Raw genomic sequence first — 19,448 nt, 5'->3', positions numbered from 1 at the left:
TCGGCGACGTCGGGGGTCGGGGTCCGCCAGTGATGGGGTGGCGGCGGCGGCCATCGGCGTGCAAGGAGCTCGCGGGCGGCGACGTCGGGGTTGGGGTCCGCGGCGGCTAAGCAAGGATCTCGCGGGCGGCAGCGCAGGGTCCATGGCGGCGGCTATCGACGCGCAAGGAGCTCCCGGGCGACGGCGTCAGGGTTGGGGTCCACGGAGACGGCGGCTGCGCAAGGATCTAGTGGGCGGCGACATCGGGGTTGGGGTCCGCGGCGGCGGCGGCTGCCATCGGCGCGCGGGGAGCTCGCGGGCAGCCGCTGTCGTCATTGTCATGGTCACGGTCGCCGTCAATTTGGAGCTCGTCGCGCCGGCCACATCCCCGCTCGCGGTTGCCGTCGATCCGAGCGACTGTTGATGGTGTGGCAGCTGCGGCGTCGAGCTTGTGGGCGGCGCGCTGTCATCGTCGTCGTGGGCGGCCCGCATCCCCGCTGCCGTTGGTTGTCGGCAGCGCCAGCAAGAAAAGATAAGTTTTTTTTTATTCTACTCGTCTTTACTTCCAATCCTACCCCTAACGAATCGAGCTCGTGGGCGGCGTGCTGTCGTCGTCGTGGGTGGTCCGCATCCCCGCTGTCGTCGGCCGTCGGCGACACTAGCAATAAGGTTTTTTTATTCCACCCGTGTTTTCTTTCCTAGCCTACCCCTAACGAGTCAACGTTATTTGGTATCTCTTAATAACTGGTACTTTCCGGTACCTCTTCGAATATGATAAAATACCTCTGATAGTTTTGTTGTTTCCCTCCCCCTCTCTCTCCCCTTTCTCTGTCATTTGTTGTTTTTGTTTGGGCTTTATTCCTCTTAATACAAAAATACACGGGTCTGGCGTGTATACCAGAAAAAAAAATGTACAGCTCATACTCGTCACAGGAACACAAAGTAACAGTGAACCGAGTATTGGTTTACTCATAATCATAGTGGAGTACATATAGGCCAAGTCATTCCCTAATCCTTTTAACCGATTTATAGAAACAATACCGGGAGGGATACCTGGAGAATTATGCGAGATAAATCAGGGATAAAATGTCATATACATAAATATACTCTTAGCAATAAGCAATCACATTGACCTCCACTCATATGCACCAGATAAGCCCTTATTGAGGTATATTCACAGTTTTTGCCAAAAAAAAAGAAAAGGGAAGTTATATTCACACTTCATCTAGGCTTAGGACACTGTATTTTAGCAGTACTGACAATTCCCATAGCTTATATTCATTTTGCCTCCAAACCACCTAATTACCTAAACAGTCTGATCAATGGTTAAACCAAGTTCACCAGTTCCAAATAATCGTCCCTCAGACAATCTGCCTCTCCTAAAGTGAGCTGAGACCTGAGTTTGCCGGCAAGGAGCTCGAGTTCTCACCCTGACAACATGAAGTAAAGCTGATGCAAAATTAACCACGAATAGCCCCTAACAGTTATTTCTTTCAGTTTCTTGCATCCTGCCATGTACCTTGTCTTTTAAACTATCTGTGTTGCTCTCCTTCTTAATATAAATGAAGGCAGATCTCCTGCCAGTTTCTCGGGGAAAAAAAAACAAGCACAGGTCGATACGGAGCTACTATATTCAGATATTGCAAAATTAACTCCTCTTAATTAATTTTATTCTGTTGTGTGTCCTCTAATGCAAACCCGGGACTAAAATCAAAAACCTGTCACTGGTAGCTACAAACAAATGTACTAAAATGATCGTTAGGCTGCATCCCTACAATTTGTGATTAATCTCAAATTATCTAAGCATGCCGGGAGATATTTGATTAAATAAAAATTACAATCATACTGGGAGGGAACATGCAATTGATATTTGAATAAAAAAATTGAATTTAGTTACTACAAAAATTTCACACGCCTCACATGTTGAGTACTCTTTCCGTTTTGCAACGTAAGACTTTCTAACATTACCTAGATTCATATGGATGTTAATGAATATAAACACATATATAAATTATATACATTCAACAACAAATGAATTTAGGTGAGACTAGAAAGTCTTACAATATAATATAAAATTGAGGTAGTAGTTGATATTTGAATTGAATTGTAAAGAATGGGATTTTGGATGACATTGTCCTAACCTGTATATGTACTTCAAGGTTTCATTAATCAAGGGCTGCAAAAAAAAATCATTAAATTACATGGTACTGCTAATTGAGAAAGGTATAATGGACATCTACAAACATCTTAATGTACATCTTTGTTGAAATCTTTTTATTTTTTTAAACATTTTTAACAAATAATTTTATTACTAAACCTCCGGAAAAATATTTCAACCGTATGAATCTTTTGGCCATGCTACCAACAATGGCGTGGTGAAACGGCTTGTCACACCATTGTCGGTGGCGTAGCAGCATTATCTTGCCACGCCACTGACATTGGCGTAGCAAGCCTGTCACACCATGTTGCACCGACCAGGCTGCATGATAGTGTTGTCTTGCTACGCCACCAATAGCCAAAAGATTTGGTTTTGGAAAAGTTTTGCCCGGTGATTTAATAATAAAATTACTTGCTAAAAAGATTTATTTAATAAAAAATCTCATCTTTGTTCTTGTTGTGCAGTCTAATTATAGAAATGTTTCTCATATTTTCAGCAATCAACGGAACACATTAGTTTCATCAGCATAAATCAGTGTAACCACGGATTTTACTTATTCTTCGCCTTTCATTCATCGTTTTTAAATCCAACAACTAAAATCATATTCATTAAGGTTAGACGGCTAAGACAGACTCCATCTTTCCTTATTTTACAAACTATAGAGTTTTCATAGGTTAGATATTATCTTTTCAGTTTAGAAACAAGACAAACATTTTTTATATATTAGAGACTTTATAAAAGATAAATATATAGACTTTTGAATCATAAAGTTTCTATAAATATGCATTGCATATCTTTAGAATTAAAGTGAAATCACAACATCGGTGTGGCATGTGCAGCAATACAAGCCATCACAAGACGTTGTTAGAACATTGACACAATCAAGTTCATATTCAATATCATGCCACAGTTGCGCTAATACAATAGAACATTATTGTTAGATGCCCAAATAGTCAAATCACTGACAATAATATCAGATATAAATGTCAAGTAAATAGATATGAGTATTTTGCATTTTAGAAATATTTCGTTGGCACCAACTTTTTAGGTGAAATAATAGGTAAATTCCTTGATCTCTCAAATGATGCATCATTGCAGAATACTTTTTTATTATTGAAAGATATGTGCACCTTCTCATAATAATGAAGAAACACAACCAATAAAAATATCATTAGTAATTTGACTTTGTTAAAAATTATCATATATTTTTTAATACTAAAAAGAATGTGTGTGATAAATATTTGCTAGGTATTATATGATCACTTAATATTAAATTTAGATATATTTTTATATAATATAAGAATATACAACAAAATTTGTTTTTAAACTAATAAAAATTTAGACTTTAAATTATGTATTATCTGAGAATTACACGACTGTTTTGTTCATTTGAATATACAAACATCAACAAATTTTCATTTATTATGAAAAGAAGGAAAGTTGTATTGGATGAAAAAACATGTTTTTACAAAGTAGCTTTCATTAAAGATTTATAGATTTTAAATTTTATGTTTACTATATAATGTAAATAAATTATTGAATTTAAATTACCCTTGCAATATGTGAACTTGATCTTGTAGTCTTTCAGAAATAGTGTATCAATATGTTGTTGCAATTCCAGAAATTATTGTATAGACTTAACCGTGCAAATTTTGAAATTACTGTCCAAACTTAAAAACATGTAATTGCAACATCCTAACGAAGTCCCAGAGAGATAGCCTAGAGGGGGGTGAATAGGTTTCCTAAAAAATTCTACGAATTAGCGTTTAGTGCGGCCAAACTGTTCGGGCTCAGGGGCCAGATCGTCCGGTTGGGGCTCTCGGGTTAGGTCGAGAACTCTGGCCGGACCGTCTGGTCAATGAAAGAAGAGACTTTTCAATCCTCTTTTCTTGGTAAAGTTCCTGGGAACGTGTAGTGTGTGAGGAAAATGAACTCAGAAAGATCATAGGAACAACAGGAAACCAAGAAAAGCACAAAGATAGACACGAGATATTTTTACCCGAAGTTTGGATCTTTCGATCTTACTCTCCGTTGAGGCGCTCCACTAAGCAAGATTTCTCTCGATCCTTTTCCTCTCTTGGCTTCTTCACATAAGATCAACATGGGTCTCCGAGTTCACCCCTAGGCGCTAGCAAGCCCTTGATCGACCATCAAGGTCAAGATCAAAGCGTCTTTACTAGCCCTAAGATGCAACTCGCTCTACCAGGCAACCTTCTAAGAAGAAGCACAAGAATTCACTAGAGAACTTGACTTTTTCCTTGTAGAGGTTAGGCTCCAACCTTCACAAACTTGATCCCGGGTGATCCACAAAGCTTGGAGACTCGTGGGGATGCCTATCTGTCTAGGAGCACGAAATCTAAGAGTAATAGGCATACACGTCTCCACATGCATCCATCGGTCGCACAAGATTTCACAAAACTCACAAGAACACTCAAGATCACTCAAAGTCACTCACTAGTCATCAACCTCACAACCTAGGTTTTATTCTTGCTGTAATCACTCTAGGGAGTGTTAGGATTAGTGGGGGAGGCTTGGAGAGGGCTAGAACACACCTAGGAACCCTACTATTTGAACTAGAAGCCTCACCAACGGCTAGAATCCCGAGGTGGGTTATATAGTGCTGTCAAACATCAGCTAGCTGTTGGATAAAGTTACATGGGCCGGACTGTCGGGGCCCAGGGGCCGGACCGTCCAGCCAACACTTATGTTTTGACTGCTGTCTGGGGTCGGACTGTCTGGTCCAGGCTCTCTAGAATTTACTTAACCAAGCCTCTAACACTCATTACTCACTCATGGATGCATGTATCGACTTGGTGACCCCTCTTAAAAGTACGGATTGTCCTACGACTCAAAGCGAAATAGAAAAAAACACCTTCTATCGCTTTGGCTCCATTCGCGTTTAGCTTTAAGGATCACTTCTTGTCTTTATCGAATTTTCGCATTTATAGCATGAGTTAAAACATTTCTAACTTCTCTGCAACCATAAATTTGTTAGCACACACATGCTTTGACTAGAATTGTCATTAATCATCCAAAACCCACTTTAGGAGCTAGATGTACTTTCAATAATTTAATTATACAAAGCTATAATAGTCATTATTAATTGGTGATTCGCCGCTATTTTGTTAGACTTTGTTTAAATAATAATCAGATTAACAAATGCTTGATAGACAAACAATTTTGAATGTTTTGTTTACATGATTGTAGTTGAAAGAATTTATGGTATCTTATTTGTATTAGTGAATTGACTCGTAACACATTAGCACAAGTATAATAATAGTTACCATCAAGTTTTGTTTCTTAAATGTGATTGTGTTAGTTATGGAACTCCTTTGGAGTTGAAGAGCAATTTGATGCATCATTAGGGCATGTTCAAAGGTACAATGAACTCTTGTGTAATCCATATCAGCAATAAGACCCACATGTCATCATGTCTTTATCCTCTGGCTTAATCTTCCTCCCTCCTCTCTTTCTCTCCTATCTACTACTCGATCATCCACATGTGGCTAGCCGGGTGGAGGGGCAGCGCAGTGATAGAGGCACTAGAGTGGCAACGACTTCCATGGTGGTAAAGTGGGGTGACCCTGGCGATGAGAGGCTTGTGGGGAGGAAACTAGTGATATCCATTGGAAGGAGGCGATGGGCGCCTAGCAACATTGTGGTGGGTGTCAGTCGCTCCCTTAAAGTGGTGGATATAGAGAGAAGTAATCATTGTCGAGGTGATCCGCGACCACTGCCTCGAAGTGGCATATGTAGAGAGCAAATGTAATCGCCACCTGAGACGAAGGAAAAGTCAAACAAGGCATCTAGATGTCACGTCAGCTAAATCACTCTTGATATTATTTTAGAACTTGATTTGCACTAGTTTTAAAAGTTAGAGGATACTTTGTATCGGGTTTGATTGTAATAAAGCCCAAATGAAACCCATACCGATACTTGAGTGGACTATTTCCCTAATGAATGGGAGTATCTTAAGAGAAGTCATATCTTCAATCTTGACATACGGTGAGTGGTGGAAAGGCAGTAAGCCCAAACGGCAAAGGAATAAGTTTACTTGCCGTCTCTTAACTTTACATCGAGTCCGCGAGACATCTCTAAACCCCAATATCAGAAATCTTCACCCCTAAACTATATAAACCTGTGCAATTTTAGTCCTATGGCAATATGTATTCCTAGTTTCACTGACGTGATATCCTAGTCAGCAAAAATAATTTTAAAAAGGTATGTTGACCCCATATGTCAGCCTCCCTCCTATTCTCCTCTTTTCTTCCAAAAAGCCAGCGTTGGCACAATTTGGGAGGGAGAGGATGCCGATGAGTTTGGGAGGGAGGGGGAGGCGGTTGACGAGCCTGTCCGAGCTTGCCACTGGAGTTCCACCTGCTCGACGCACGCGTGGGTGCAGTCGAGCGGCGTCCCCCGAGTGTACCCGTCACGGTCATCCCATAGCACCCACGCCATCGGCGACCGCGGCGAGAGCCCACAGAGGCAGGAGCACGCCGGTAGGCTGTTGGTGTCGCCGGTGAACTGCACGCCGTCCCAGGGCCCGGAACACCACACCTTTGGTCGGCCCGTTCCAGATGAACACCTCCTGGTCACCGAAGGTGTCCATGGCCACGACCACCGAGCCTGGCAACGGGTCGGAGGGGCTCTTCCACGCCGCCAGTGTCTTGTTCTCCCCGGTGACGAAGTCCACCCCGATCCTCGGTCCTCTCCGGCCTCGGCAACGATGACACGGCTGATGCGGATGATGACGCCGAACATGTCGAGGAAGCGGTGGTAGGAGTGTAAGCGAAGGGCTCGCCGCTACGCTGGGCGAGGCCGACGACGACGTGGTTGGCTGGTCATTGAGGCCGAGGTTGAGGACAATGTCTATCATGCTCGGCATGGAGACGACGACTCTAGAGCAAACGGAGAGAAGCAGCGGCCTGCGCGGGCCGCTACAAGCCCTGCCGTCCCCGCTCGCCCGGCTTCGCAATAGGTCGTCGCCCCCGCTCGCCGCCCGACCGCGTCTCCGGGCGCAGGAGTTCTTCGCCGCCCTGCGCGCCCCAGCTCACCGACCGCGCGCCACTCGTCCGCAGCCGCCCGCGCCGCGAGCTACCCGCGCAGGAGAGGAGAGAGGAAGAAGAGAGAAGAGGATGGGAGAGAATGGAGAGAAAAGAAGGAAAGAGGAAAAAAGAAAGAGGGAGAGCTGATATGTGACCTACATGTGGGTCCTATAATTTATTTTGTCCTTGCTGACTAGGATGCCACGTTAGTGAAACCATCCATGCATACTGTACTTGGACCTAATCTACATGGTTTTGAAAACTCAAGGGGCTAAGATTTCTAGTATTGGGGTTTTAGAGATGTCTCGTAGACACGACGTAAAGTTGAGGGACGACGGGTGAACTTATTTCAACGGCAAAAGATCTCTTTCCAAGTGTCCAAGATAGGCCTGGCCGCAAGGCTTGTTAGAGCATCCCAACAGCTCATCTATCCTATTATCTATCCTGAAAATAGAGGATGAAGATTATAAATTGAGCTCCAACAGAACGGCTATCCTATCATCTATTTTTAGACGTCATCCATATTAGTAGAGAGAAACTTTATATTTAGATGATCTCTCTATCCTCCAAAGACTCCGTCCTCCAAAAAAATATAGAGAATATTATATATGAATGATCTAATAGAGTACATAGAGATATGAAAGATGAAACTAGTTTAGATGATCATCCAAATAAAGATATAAATAATCAAATTTAGATGAGCTGTTAGGATGCTCTTGGTGACTTACTCGTACTACACTTTTGCAATGTATTACTATACTAGTAATAATAAAATAGACGACGACAGGTAGGCACGGAAAGGAAACCAAGTAAACGACGAATTTACAGCACTACCCTTCAACTCCCTCTCATTCTCCTTCTACGCCAAAGCAGCCACCCACCTTTCCTTTTCCGCCGCCGATTTGACTCGCCGCCGCCGTCGTCGTCGTCGTTGCCGCCCCCGCCCCCGCCCCCTTCACCTCCACCTCCGAGGTATGATCTCTTTCCGCAGGTATTTACTAGTCCGCGTCTACTATTTCGGATCGATTTCACCAACTCTTCCTCTGCACACTAATACCAGACCATTACCACCTCCTCATCGCCGATCGCGACTCCTGCTTGGGGCCTTACACTCGATTTGTGTCCTCTTTCAGATCCCGGTGGTTTCTCGCGCCCGGGATTGCTTTTTCTCCCCACAACTCTAACTCCCTCCGTCCTCTACTTTGTACGCCCATTCACCAATTCCCTTGCCAAAAACACTGATATCAGATATTAACTTCTTTCAAACTAATCTATGCGTCAAATGAATGAATTATTAGTATCCTATAAACATGCAAGTATGCTCAGTTGCTCTCTCCATCAACTGTTTTTCTGAGCTCTATCCTGATACTACATACAGTATTAAATGTAAATTTATATGGTACTGTAGGAATATTATCTTATTTATTGTCTATTGACAGTTATTTGCATTCTCTTAAAACAACAGACTATTATGCTCTATCTAATAGTGGTAACATAGTTGGATGGATGATGTTTATGGAAGGATAGAGGTCTTTCCCCAACACTTCCTACCATCACGAGAATCCATGGAGACTGCTGGTGGTCTATCCACGAGTGAGAGTAACCTGGATTCTCCACCAAGGTGATGCTTTCAACAAAAGGAATTCGCTCGCTCTGAAACTACTTTTTTCACCTTTGTGATTGTAATAGTATGTTTGCTCTTGTCGTGTCACCAGTGCACGCAGGCGTTCCTGGACTCCAAAACGAGTTATGGGAGCTGCATCTCTTTTGCATCTATTGTCTATTCCTCGAATTAGATGGTCGACCATCAACGAGGATGATGACAAGGTTAATGAAGTACTTCTTAGTCACAAATTTTGTGTCCTGCTACCATGATTCCTTCTTATAACACATGCATTTTTCATTGGTACCAGGTTCAGTTAACCAGAGCTCAAGTAGAATCATTAAAAACTGAGATTGCTGATGCTGAAGAGAGGGAATCTCAGTTAAAAGCTCGGTATGGCACATTCCTCTACAACAAACATTTTATTATGCTAGTTAACTAAGTTTCCTGTGCTGATTTTCCAACAATGTCACAAGTTATGGAAGCATTTTTTTTTCCTGATCATATGTAATTGTTATGGTTTCCGCCTTCCAGGTTGGAAAATATTGACGAAGTTTTGAGATATGCACGCCTTTCTGGGTATCTCAATATTAGAAGTGTAAGAAAACTTCACAATTTGGCCTTCTCCAACATTGCTTCAATCTTGTCTTATGGAGACTGACGGTTATGATGTTTTATTGTGTATAGAGATGGACTCAACTTCCTGGAGAGCCACCTATTCTAGATGATGCCGATGTTGATGATTGGCTTCCCCGGTTTGTTGTTCTACAAGGGCAATGTGTATACTATTATCTGAAATCTACAGGTAGATATTTTATTATGGGAGCATGTCTTGTGTTTGCCATTCTATCTCATACTAATTACTGGCCGAGCCAGGATTTTCTAACATGAGGGGAGGCAAAGACTAAAAGAAATCACAGTTTATATCCTGCGTCTAATGGATAATAAAGCATATCAACATATTACATATGTGTTTTGGCAGCTTGGGCAACACAAAAGAATATTTTTTTTCCTAACTGTCTTGTAAAAGCAATTTAACATTGCTTGCCCTTTTCATTAAACTGGTAAACACATAAATGACATATTCACAAAATTACTGAGCAAAATGTCTAGCCTACATTCAAGTATGTACTCAGATATTGTAACAAATTAAAGTGCAACCTGTGACAAATGGCATGCGTACTATGATCTTCCAGAGGCCCAGCTCAGGATTGATCACTGGGGATGACTTCTTTAGCCTGCTGGCAGTTAACTGCATTACAAGGGGCGCGTGTGGGTGGGGGCGGCAAATATGCCTAACAATTGGATAATCACATAAATTTCTACTTAATTGGCAGTCCGCTGCTCACCCCATCCCCTCTGTGGGAGCTGCGGCAGTGAATCTACCACAACCCCTATTATAATTTCACGAATTACCCATGGAACTTTTAGTTATTAAAAACACAATCCAATCTAAATGGATAACCACATATAAAATCAAATTAAGGTGAATATGTTCCCTGTAGAAAAGGATGGATAACAAATTTCATGGAAAATTATAATATATTTTCTTTTATCAGTAGCAAAACACATGCATTTAGCTAGTTGTAAAAACACATGCGCTTAATGCACCAGCAACGGCTTCATTCACTCAGTATGGTAGAATCTGGCTACACACTGATTCTATATTGGGAAACCATCTAGGTGTCTTGCTTTTATTATGTAAAGGAAAACCAAGTCCAATCTTAGTTAAGTACCGATTTCAGATCTGAGTCCACAAGAATCTACGCTGCTGAGCGATATTGTGGAAGTGGGGCAGCTTCCAAATTTTGTGCCAGAAGATGAGAAAACAAGATATGCATTCTACATAATGACCAGTCAAGGTTTGAAGTTCGAATGCTCGAGCATGTCTGAGATACAGGTAAAGATTGCCCTGGTTGTGCATAAAACAGAATGTAATGTTGTATTTGATCCTGAGAATTAGTATATGCGTTACAATTGTGCAGGTGGATTCATGGGTGAGAGCGCTAAGAGGAGATTGTGGATTATCGTACGGTGCTGGTGGGGAGGGTAGGAGTAAGTCAAGCAAGCAAGAAGTTGGTTCATGGTAATCCTGGTGTCTTGAAGGGTGTACAAATTAAGATGCATATGTAGTTGATGTATATTAGAGTAGAGGAGCGAACGCTTTGTGTTGTGCCGGTAGTTACCGTGGACTGCTACATTGACACTTGATTGATACATGTAAATGGGCAAATGCAAGAAGACATTGCAGTTAATTGTAGACCTCGGAGTTGTGAGGAACAATACAAGCAAGGAAAATGCATACTACTAGTAGTTGTTCATGTCATGTGGAATGATACGGCCTGCAGAATGGGGAAGGTGGGGCGCGAGGAGATTGGATCTCGGGAGGGCACGGCATGCACAGCACATGTGTTTTTTTTCTGGATTGGCGATCCGATCGCCGTTATTTGTTTACTCGGGTGTGTCCAGTTTGAGTATTATTTTTGTTTAAAATTTATTTTGACATGAAAGGAGTGCAGAAGAGAGGGGTTTACATCCTCTACATTTAAATACGTTGATTTTAAGATATGATTCACGTATCAGTGATCCCGGTGGTACTATTAATATCCTAGTATAGTATGTCATAGTAATTAACATTATACTAGTGGGACATTTGATTATTTGCTGTCTCTGCTACACTTGCGTGTTAACAGATTCACTGCTCGTGCATGTATCCTTAACTCTACATTAATAAATTGTCACGTTTAAGAGTGATTAATAGGGCAAGGAAGGAACGGGATGCGTTGCCGACTGGCAGGAGAAAGTTATTCATTAAAAGCGAGATTCGGTCTCTCTCTTTATTTATGGAGTATACTGGTTTTCTAAAAACTTTTTTTAAAAACATGAATCGTCTAAATAAAGCGCTAAATACATAAACATTAAAACTAATTACACAGTTATGTAGAAAATCGTGAGACGAATTTTTTAAGTCTAAACCAACATGTGCTAATGATGGATTAATTGAATTCAAAAGATTTGTCTCGCGGTTTCTAGACAAAATCTGAAATTTATTTTATAATTAGACTATGTTTAATACTTTAAATGTGCGATTGTATTACGCGTCTCCCATTTTTTTTCCAACTAAACGCAACTAAAGAAAAGAAGCAGAAGAGGAGGGCAATCGGGTTGCTGACGTGTCGTGCCGTCAGCCACTCAGAGGCCACCGACACCGACGACGCCGGCGAGGCCACACCCAACCACTGTATATCATATCATCTTCCACCACTAGTACTACTACAACACCTCCCAGTATTAGTGGAGATCGATCGATCGCTCGCCACGCCGGAACCCTAGCCCCCGCCGCCGCTGCCATGAGCTCCTCCAAGCTGTACCAGTCGGCGTGCAAGGCCGCCAGGTCTCTCCTCTCCGCCGCCTCCCCGCGCTCCTCCGTCCTCGCCGGTCAGATACCCAGACTGACTCTGATTGATTTTGATTTTGAATAACGAATGACATACATCCATACATACGCAGAGGGGAGGAACGCTGCGCTGGCGACGCTCACCAACCTGGGGAGGAAGACCGTCCCCACAGCCTACTCCTACCACAACTCGGGCGCCTCCACCGGACCCGCCGGATGGCTCCCCACCATCGCTGCCATCCCTGCCGCGGGTTCGCATCATCCTTACCTCACCTCACCATGCGATTCATCGATTTGTCTCTACTCTAATCTAATCTAACCCCCCCTCCCTTATGCTGCAGTTTACATGTTACAGGATCAGGAGGCGCATGCTGCAGAGGTGCCTTCCACTCATACATCCCCTTCCATTTCATTGTGCCACTGTTCTATATATAAGTTAACTAGTAGTATTTGATTGCCAATTCATGTCATGTCATGTCATGATGGTTGATTGATTGGTTGGAATGCCAATGTAGATGGAGCGCACCTTTATCGCCATCAAGCCTGACGGCGTCCAAAGGGGCCTGGTGAGCTTTCTCTTCTCTCTTCTTCTTCTACATATAAAATGTTGCTATACAACGCGTGACTGACTGCTCCCAAATACAACAGGAGTAAACACGTAACATACCTGACACCATCTCGGTTAGAGATGGAAATGGATAAATACCCATCGGGTATTAGTACCCTAGATCCATACCCACCAGCAAAATTTCGTACCATTAACATACCCATACTCATCACGGATAGGAAAATTTCCCCAGACCTATACTCGCTTAGGTAAACTTTACCTATCAGGTCACCCATATACCCATAAAAGTTTAAAACAATCTAAATTGTATATTGTATAGTTTCCAAATAGTATATTACAATAGACACTCATACTTAAGATATCACACATTTATATAGTGTGGTGGAAAAGATATGGATGATTTAAATACCTAGGGTTTTGGTTAATTGGGCTAGGCTAATTTGATATTAGGTCATGATGTGCATTTAAACTTATGGGTATTACTACCCATGGATAAATAGGTATGGGGACCATAAGAACGTTTCCATACCCGCGTACCCATCGGGTGAAGGTATTTGCCCGATTACTTACCCACGAGTAATATATTTAGTTCATACCCGTACCTTAATGGAGTAAATATCCATCGGGTCTCGGATCGCGGGTTTTCGTTGCCATCTCTAATCTCGGCGCACGCTAATAATCACATTCACATGACATATAGTACTATATTCTGAGATGTCAAGACACATCTGCCACACTGCCTTGTCTGTTCTCGTTTCTGTCTTTCTTTTGTGGCAATTGGTTGGACCCCATTCCTCAACTCTGCACAGTTGGGGTCCTCTTCTCTTAATCATGGTCCCTAGTACACATCTAACACCCTCACCAATGGCAGGCCGACAAAGAACCATTTCAATCATGCAACCCAACACTAGATTGTACTGTTTAATCTCTGTCTCCATATGCTTGTAATTTCCTACGGGAATCTGATCGATCTCTCCCATCCGTTTCTTCCCATTCTGTTCTGCAGATTTCTGAGATATTGTCCCGATTTGAAAGAAAAGGATTCAAGCTTGTTGCCGTCAAGCTGGTGGTTCCATCCAAAGAATTTGCTCAGAAGCACTATCATGATTTGAAAGACAGACCTTTCTTCAATGGATTGTGTGACTTCCTTAGCTCTGGCCCTGTACTTGCCATGGTAAGCAGATGCCTCATCTCTGCAAATAAATTTAACCTGTGTAGCTGGGTAATGATACATGAATTGAATATGTTCCACCATTATGCAGGTTTGGGAAGGAGAGGGTGTTATTAAGTACGGGAGAAAGCTGATCGGTGCTACAGACCCACAGAAGTCCGAACCAGGAACCATCAGGGGTGACCTTGCTGTTGTTGTTGGCAGGTATACTTCATCCTACTCGCATTAACCTAAATGATAGATGGTATGAATAAAGGACACTGGATCGATCTCTATTGCCTGGAAACTGGAAATAGGACTTGAAAATCTGCTAATTTACCCAACATCCATCATGTTTTCCATCTATACAGAGATGCAGAGAACCTGTCAATTCAATCCCGATATGTGCTCTTTGTAAATCTTTCTAACTCACGTTCCATCACTTGAACATCAGAAACATAATCCATGGAAGCGATGGCCCAGAGACAGCAAAGGCTGAGATTGCTCTCTGGTTTGAACCCAGGGAGCTGGTCTCTTACACTAGCAACGAGGAGAAGTGGATCTACGGGGTTAACTAACTGGCGAATCATCTTGTTATTTTTTTTCAAAAAAAAAATCACCTTCACTTTCCATAATTACCTCTTGAACACTGAAGAGTGTAATAAAGGTACGATCGCGACCTTTGGGTTATGCCAATGCCCATGTGACCTGACGCAAATAAGGCCCGAAGAAGAATTGTATACCTTCAAATGTAGAGCGTGCACTGAGTAATCAAACTATCTATCGCCTTCAGTCAGGTGATGCCGCTTCCCTTCGTTTCTTTCCTTGTTTATTATTATTGGTATCATAAGCTTTTGTCTCTTCTCCGTTTTAGCTTCATGATAGCCTGCTGTCTAGTTCTCTTCTTGTTTTGTTAGCCTTGCTTGTTTGGAGCAATCTAGCTCTGAAAAGGAAAGGAGTAGTGCTTAATCATAAGACAGTAGAGCCTTTGGAAGCTAATGAGGTCCATTTCTTGTTGCTACTTTCAAAGATTCCATACGGTTGATTGAGTAGGCATTTTAACGTTTTATTAAGGAGTCGTCGTCAGTAGTCACACGGGATGCGGCCCGTTCAGTGGGTCTGCACTTGCACTGAGATCTGAGAAATAATTTGGGATAATATTTTGATGTTCATGTTATTGGCGATGAAAGCTATGGTCGAAAAATAAACTATAATAAAAAAAACCAAAACCAAAATCAACTCTAAACTTAGAAGTGGAAAATTTAAATTTTGGAAAAGATTTAGGTGTCAGTGTCTCCGTGTGTCTCTGTGTGTTAAGAACGTGTGCGCGCGTGGTGGTTGTACCCTCTCGAATAGAAAAACCCGGGTACAGCTGAAGGGTGGGAGCAGAAGTTTATTGTTATTATTACGACTATCAAGCCATTTTTGTACATGAGGCCTTCAGCTCTTCTCGCACCCAAGGATAACTACTAGTATTATACAGTATACTACATAATTATTTATTACTAATGTTACACATGCATGGGAAAATATAATTAGTTACTTGTAGTAGAAGGCGACCAAAAGCAGCTAAAATTAATTCCGACGAGTGCTGCAGCCGCGTCCCTCTTCTTCTTCCACCTTGGCCTCGCCGTACAAGGTGGGCCTTGCTCCTCCTGTCCTCTCCTCCACTCCACTTTCTAGTCTAGAAGGAAAAGCTCCTTCCGGCACTGGCAGCTGCGATGCATTCCTCCCTATTCTTAGGTCCAGCACACCACACCACATTCTCTACTTCCTTGGCTTGAGCACGTCGTTCTCTTCGATCTTGGCAAACCTCCCTCGCACTCTTGGCTGGCTGTCTGCAAGAGCCTTCCTGCAAGCATACTGAAACACAATGCTTCTTTCTGTCAGTCATCTTGTATTCATCAGCTTCTCTAATTAATCATATCCTTTAATTTCTCTGTCTTTTTGTTTTTCCTTTTCTCTATATATATAAATAACAAGAAACAGGGTAATAGTCTTTACCTTGATCTTCCTGCCAAAGTTTCTCTTCACCTTCTTCTTTCTGTACCTAGATAGCTTCTGCTTCCTTTCTTCAGATTTCAGATCACTGATGGTCACAAACCTCTCGCAAGATGCTTGAACGTTTGCTGAGTTCCCAGGTCGAGGAGTGTTGGCTCCAAGATTCTGTTCAAAAGCCAATTGACATCGTAAGCACAATTCCCTACATTCTGGAAAATGTTTACTCAAACAATCTCACAACTTCCTACAACGCTGCAAATGGTGCCTTCCTAAAATAAGGGGGAAAGTATAGGATATACACACTTTTGACACCTAGACAATTTCTTACAGCACATATAGAATTACGAAACCAACTTTGTATGCAGGAGCGTGCATGTAATAGTAACTTGAAAGACAAAATCACACTGCACTACTGTGCAGAATCGCTATGTTCGAGATCAACTAAAACAGTGATGAAATCATCAAGAAAAGGTTACTTTGGGCAGAAATAGTAACATGTAAAAATTAGGGTCATAGCTTTGATGGCCTTTAAGTAAAGCACCACGCACAAATACAAGGCCAAAGGTGATGCTTTAGGTTTTGGTTTCTGTCTCAACATTTCTTTTCTCGACAGCTGTGTACACAACTTTACAGTACAGTCATTGCCTGCTCTTGTCACAACAAATTCCTTATCTATCTGTATACGGCAAGAGAAAATGATCAAACCTGAATGTCTCCTTCGCTGTATGCCCTCCTCAACCCAAACGCTGTCTCAAAGTCCAATCCTTGGAAGTCCAGGAAGTTTGGCCTGGCTGCTCCATTGACCCATTCAGCTGAGTTGAGGCACCCAAAACTGACACTTTTCTGGAGTGAACATTCAGGAACTGATGGTTTCTCGTTTTCCATGACCGGAAGCACGACCTGTCCTAGAACTTGTTCGGTCTGTCTGGGGAACTCTTCGACTTGCAGCATGGGAATCTTGACGTCCAGCAGTTCAGAGATCGTCTCTTCGATTGCAGATTTCTCCATGAGCTCCTTCTCGCACTCGTACAATAATACTTCGCTTAAAAGAGGGTCATTCTGAATGTCGCCAATATCTGCAACGTCTATAGTTTCATCCATTACATTCTCAGTGCCAGATATCATTGAAATGGCAGCTGCAAGTGGATCGAGGCTAAGCACTGGATCTTCAATGATGGGTTCAGGAGCTTTGAACAGGTCCCCCTCACCTCCAAGGTCATACTCCGATACCAAGGATGGCTGCGCCATGTTTCCCTGTTGGATGGAAAAGAGGTGTGAACAGCTTAGCTTTCGCTTGCACTTCACATTTCGTTTTAAAATGGATGTACTAAAATGTTGTTGCTGAAATGATTTTTCTCTCGTTTTTCTTGTTAATTGAGGCAGGAGGGGAAACATATTTTCTTTTCTTTTGTACGGCGGGCCAGAAAGCGAAGAGTAATTAATCAATATGCTTTGTTCTGTCCACATGACAGCAGTAGATATTAGATATTCTTTTCCCTCAAAAGCCAAAGAGTGAAGAACAAAAATTGACTAGAGAGAAAGGGGTAGAAGCAGTGCGCGAGGCAATAAGAAAGTAAGTGTGTGTGTGGAGTGTGTTAAGTAAAAGGTATTGGTTGCAAGTAGTAGGGTGGCTTTTGTACATGTTGATGCACATGTCAACTTACAAGTCCCTGTCATGCGCCCAGAGCATATACTGATTGATGGACAGGGGCATTTTGTGAGCATCAGAAATCCTGCCCAAAAAAACTCTATTAACACCCAACCTAATTTGATCTCCCTGGGCAGGCACTAAATATCCATCTATCTCGAAAGTCTTTTTTAAGTATCATTTTTGTGCGTGCGCGTAGAAAGAAAGAAAGAAGGAACGAAATAAAGGAAGATGTGAATGAAAAGACTGAAGAAAAAAAGGAAAGGAAAAGTTGCATCCAACATGAGCAGCTGGTGCCTGCTAACCCCTCTGCACTCCCTAGGCTAGGTTGGCTGAGTGCGAAAAGGAAAAGTGAGCGCATGAATTATAATTCACCATATACAGCGAGCGATGGCGCATTTTTAGTTACAGCGTGCTTAGCTGCTGTGTTTAATGAAGAGAAGAGAAATTAATTAAGAAAGCAACAGCAGTAAGGAAGGAAGGAAGGAAGGGAAGCAAGCATCATCTGAAAGTCGATCGGCTATTCCTATAGAAGAGGAAAGTGAAGGATGAATTAACATAACAGTGGGGGGAGGAGGTGAAATTTGATTCGGACCGGACCGACAAGCCATCATAATCAACCGTAATAAGGGAGGCGAGAGCCTAGGAGGAACAAGATTTGTTTCGATGTTGTTTGTGTGAGGCAAGAAGGGTGAGGTACAGGTACTCACGAGGGGCAAGGCGGAGGCGGAGGCGGTGTAGATGGAGCAGGAGGCGGCGTCGGGCGGCGGCTGCGAGTAGGCAGCGAAGCCGAAAGCGCCGGTGGTCTCCGCGTACATGGCGATGGCGGCCTCTTCCCTCGCGAAGCCAACCTGTGTGTGTGTGTGTCCCCCTTCTCCTCTCTTTATAAAATTTTGTTTTTGTTGGTGTAAGCTGTGAGCTGAGCACTCCCCTCCTATATGTAATACAGGGCTGATGCAACAAAACAAGACAACACAAAACAAAACAAGGGCACAGCACAGCACAGAGCGAGCGTGACAAATATTAGTATTACCACTCCCTCCCTCCCTCCTCTATGAAGAATGTGTTTGTGTCCAGGCAAGGGAATTCCGGAAGAGGCCAAAAGCCTGATTGCAGCATATGTGTGGCGCGTGGGTCCCCATGTCGCCCTCGTGGGCCCCACCTTCACATTATTTCCACACCTTCAAACTCTACTCTTGCAATTGCTAGCCTTGTCCGCTTCTGCACTGGATACTTTTTCATCGCAATTCTCACATGCCTGCCGCTCCTCTCCTGCTCAGGTTTACCATGCTAACGGGAATTATCGTTTAGCCACCATACTCCTCTTTCCATCTCATATAGCCCTCGAATTTAAAAGAAATCTCAAAATATAATATAGCTCTCGGATTTAAAAGAAATCTAAACGAAAGATTTGTATGATTCATAAATTCTATATACGTCATTTTTTTTCCCAATGTTCAGTATGCTTACCGAGCTTCCTATCTACTCTCACTGTTCCCAAAAAATACAATCTCTTGGTTTTGATCATCCGTCTTATTTAAAAAATTATTTATTTAAAAAATCAGTCACATGTAAAATATTATTTTTTATCCCTTGACTCTTAAAAACTATACATACTATCGCATCATCAAATTGAGATCGTTTTAAATGAAGTGTTGTCACGTGGTATTGTAGAAAGTAACTTTAAATAGACAATACAGAGAAAGTTAGGGATATACTGCCTCCATCCCAATATAAATGCATCTCTAGCACCCTAGAGTCAAATTAAGTAGAAGAAAAATGACTTAAATGTCCCTTATTAAATAAGGAGATGACATGGAATGAGATGTTGGTAGGGGTAAAATGAAGAGAAATTTAAATATAAGGTGGTTGATGGGTCAACTAGTACTCCATAAATAG

General features: G+C 42.4%; 2 protein-coding genes across 2 annotated transcripts; one reads left to right on the top strand and one right to left on the bottom strand.

The window, feature by feature from the left end:
- The first annotated feature begins 8,665 nt into the window (after positions 1-8,665).
- On the top strand, positions 8,666-14,766 carry LOC102703123. The gene is made up of 16 exons (XM_006654822.3): positions 8,666-8,803; positions 8,898-9,009; positions 9,096-9,178; positions 9,320-9,383; positions 9,473-9,590; positions 10,531-10,685; positions 10,771-10,871; positions 11,369-11,396; positions 11,479-11,495; positions 11,922-12,223; positions 12,296-12,433; positions 12,524-12,561; positions 12,698-12,748; positions 13,757-13,924; positions 14,013-14,125; positions 14,355-14,766. Exons 1-16 carry the CDS (start codon positions 8,685-8,687, stop codon positions 14,476-14,478), a joined length of 1,731 nt encoding a protein of 576 aa, XP_006654885.2. The 5' UTR covers positions 8,666-8,684; the 3' UTR covers positions 14,479-14,766.
- A 514-nt stretch (positions 14,767-15,280) lies between these two features.
- LOC102702849 lies at positions 15,281-18,551 on the bottom strand. The gene is made up of 4 exons (XM_006654821.3): positions 18,260-18,551; positions 16,607-17,155; positions 15,905-16,066; positions 15,281-15,763 (listed from the first exon to the last, which is right to left on the bottom strand). Exons 1-4 carry the CDS (start codon positions 18,365-18,367, stop codon positions 15,668-15,670), a joined length of 915 nt encoding a protein of 304 aa, XP_006654884.1. The 5' UTR covers positions 18,368-18,551; the 3' UTR covers positions 15,281-15,667.
- Between the last annotated feature and the right edge of the window lie 897 nt (positions 18,552-19,448).

Source organism: Oryza brachyantha, chromosome 5 (assembly GCF_000231095.2).
Source record: "Oryza brachyantha chromosome 5, ObraRS2, whole genome shotgun sequence".
Taxonomy (NCBI): domain Eukaryota; kingdom Viridiplantae; phylum Streptophyta; class Magnoliopsida; order Poales; family Poaceae; genus Oryza; species Oryza brachyantha.
Note: the sequence above shows the minus strand (reverse complement) of the source record. Positions and strands in the feature narration are given on the sequence as shown.

What these genes read in the sequence shown, in the direction of transcription:
- LOC102702849 (XM_006654821.3), bottom strand. Translation starts at nt 18,367, where the DNA reads ATGTACGCGGAGACCACCGGCGCTTTCGGCTTCGCTGCCTACTCGCAG. An exon ending in CCGCCTCCGCCTTGCCCCTC is followed by an intron (nt 17,156 to 18,259) that starts GTGAGTACCTGT and finishes TCCATCCAACAG; the next exon opens with GGAAACATGGCGCAGCCATC. An exon ending in ACTTTGGCAGGAAGATCAAG is followed by an intron (nt 15,764 to 15,904) that starts GTAAAGACTATT and finishes ATTGTGTTTCAG; the next exon opens with TATGCTTGCAGGAAGGCTCT.
- LOC102703123 (XM_006654822.3), top strand. Translation starts at nt 8,685, where the DNA reads ATGGATGATGTTTATGGAAGGATAGAGGTCTTTCCCCAACACTTCCTA. An exon ending in GGTATCTCAATATTAGAAGT is followed by an intron (nt 9,384 to 9,472) that starts GTAAGAAAACTT and finishes TATTGTGTATAG; the next exon opens with AGATGGACTCAACTTCCTGG. An exon ending in AAGCAAGAAGTTGGTTCATG is followed by an intron (nt 10,872 to 11,368) that starts GTAATCCTGGTG and finishes TTCACGTATCAG; the next exon opens with TGATCCCGGTGGTACTATTA.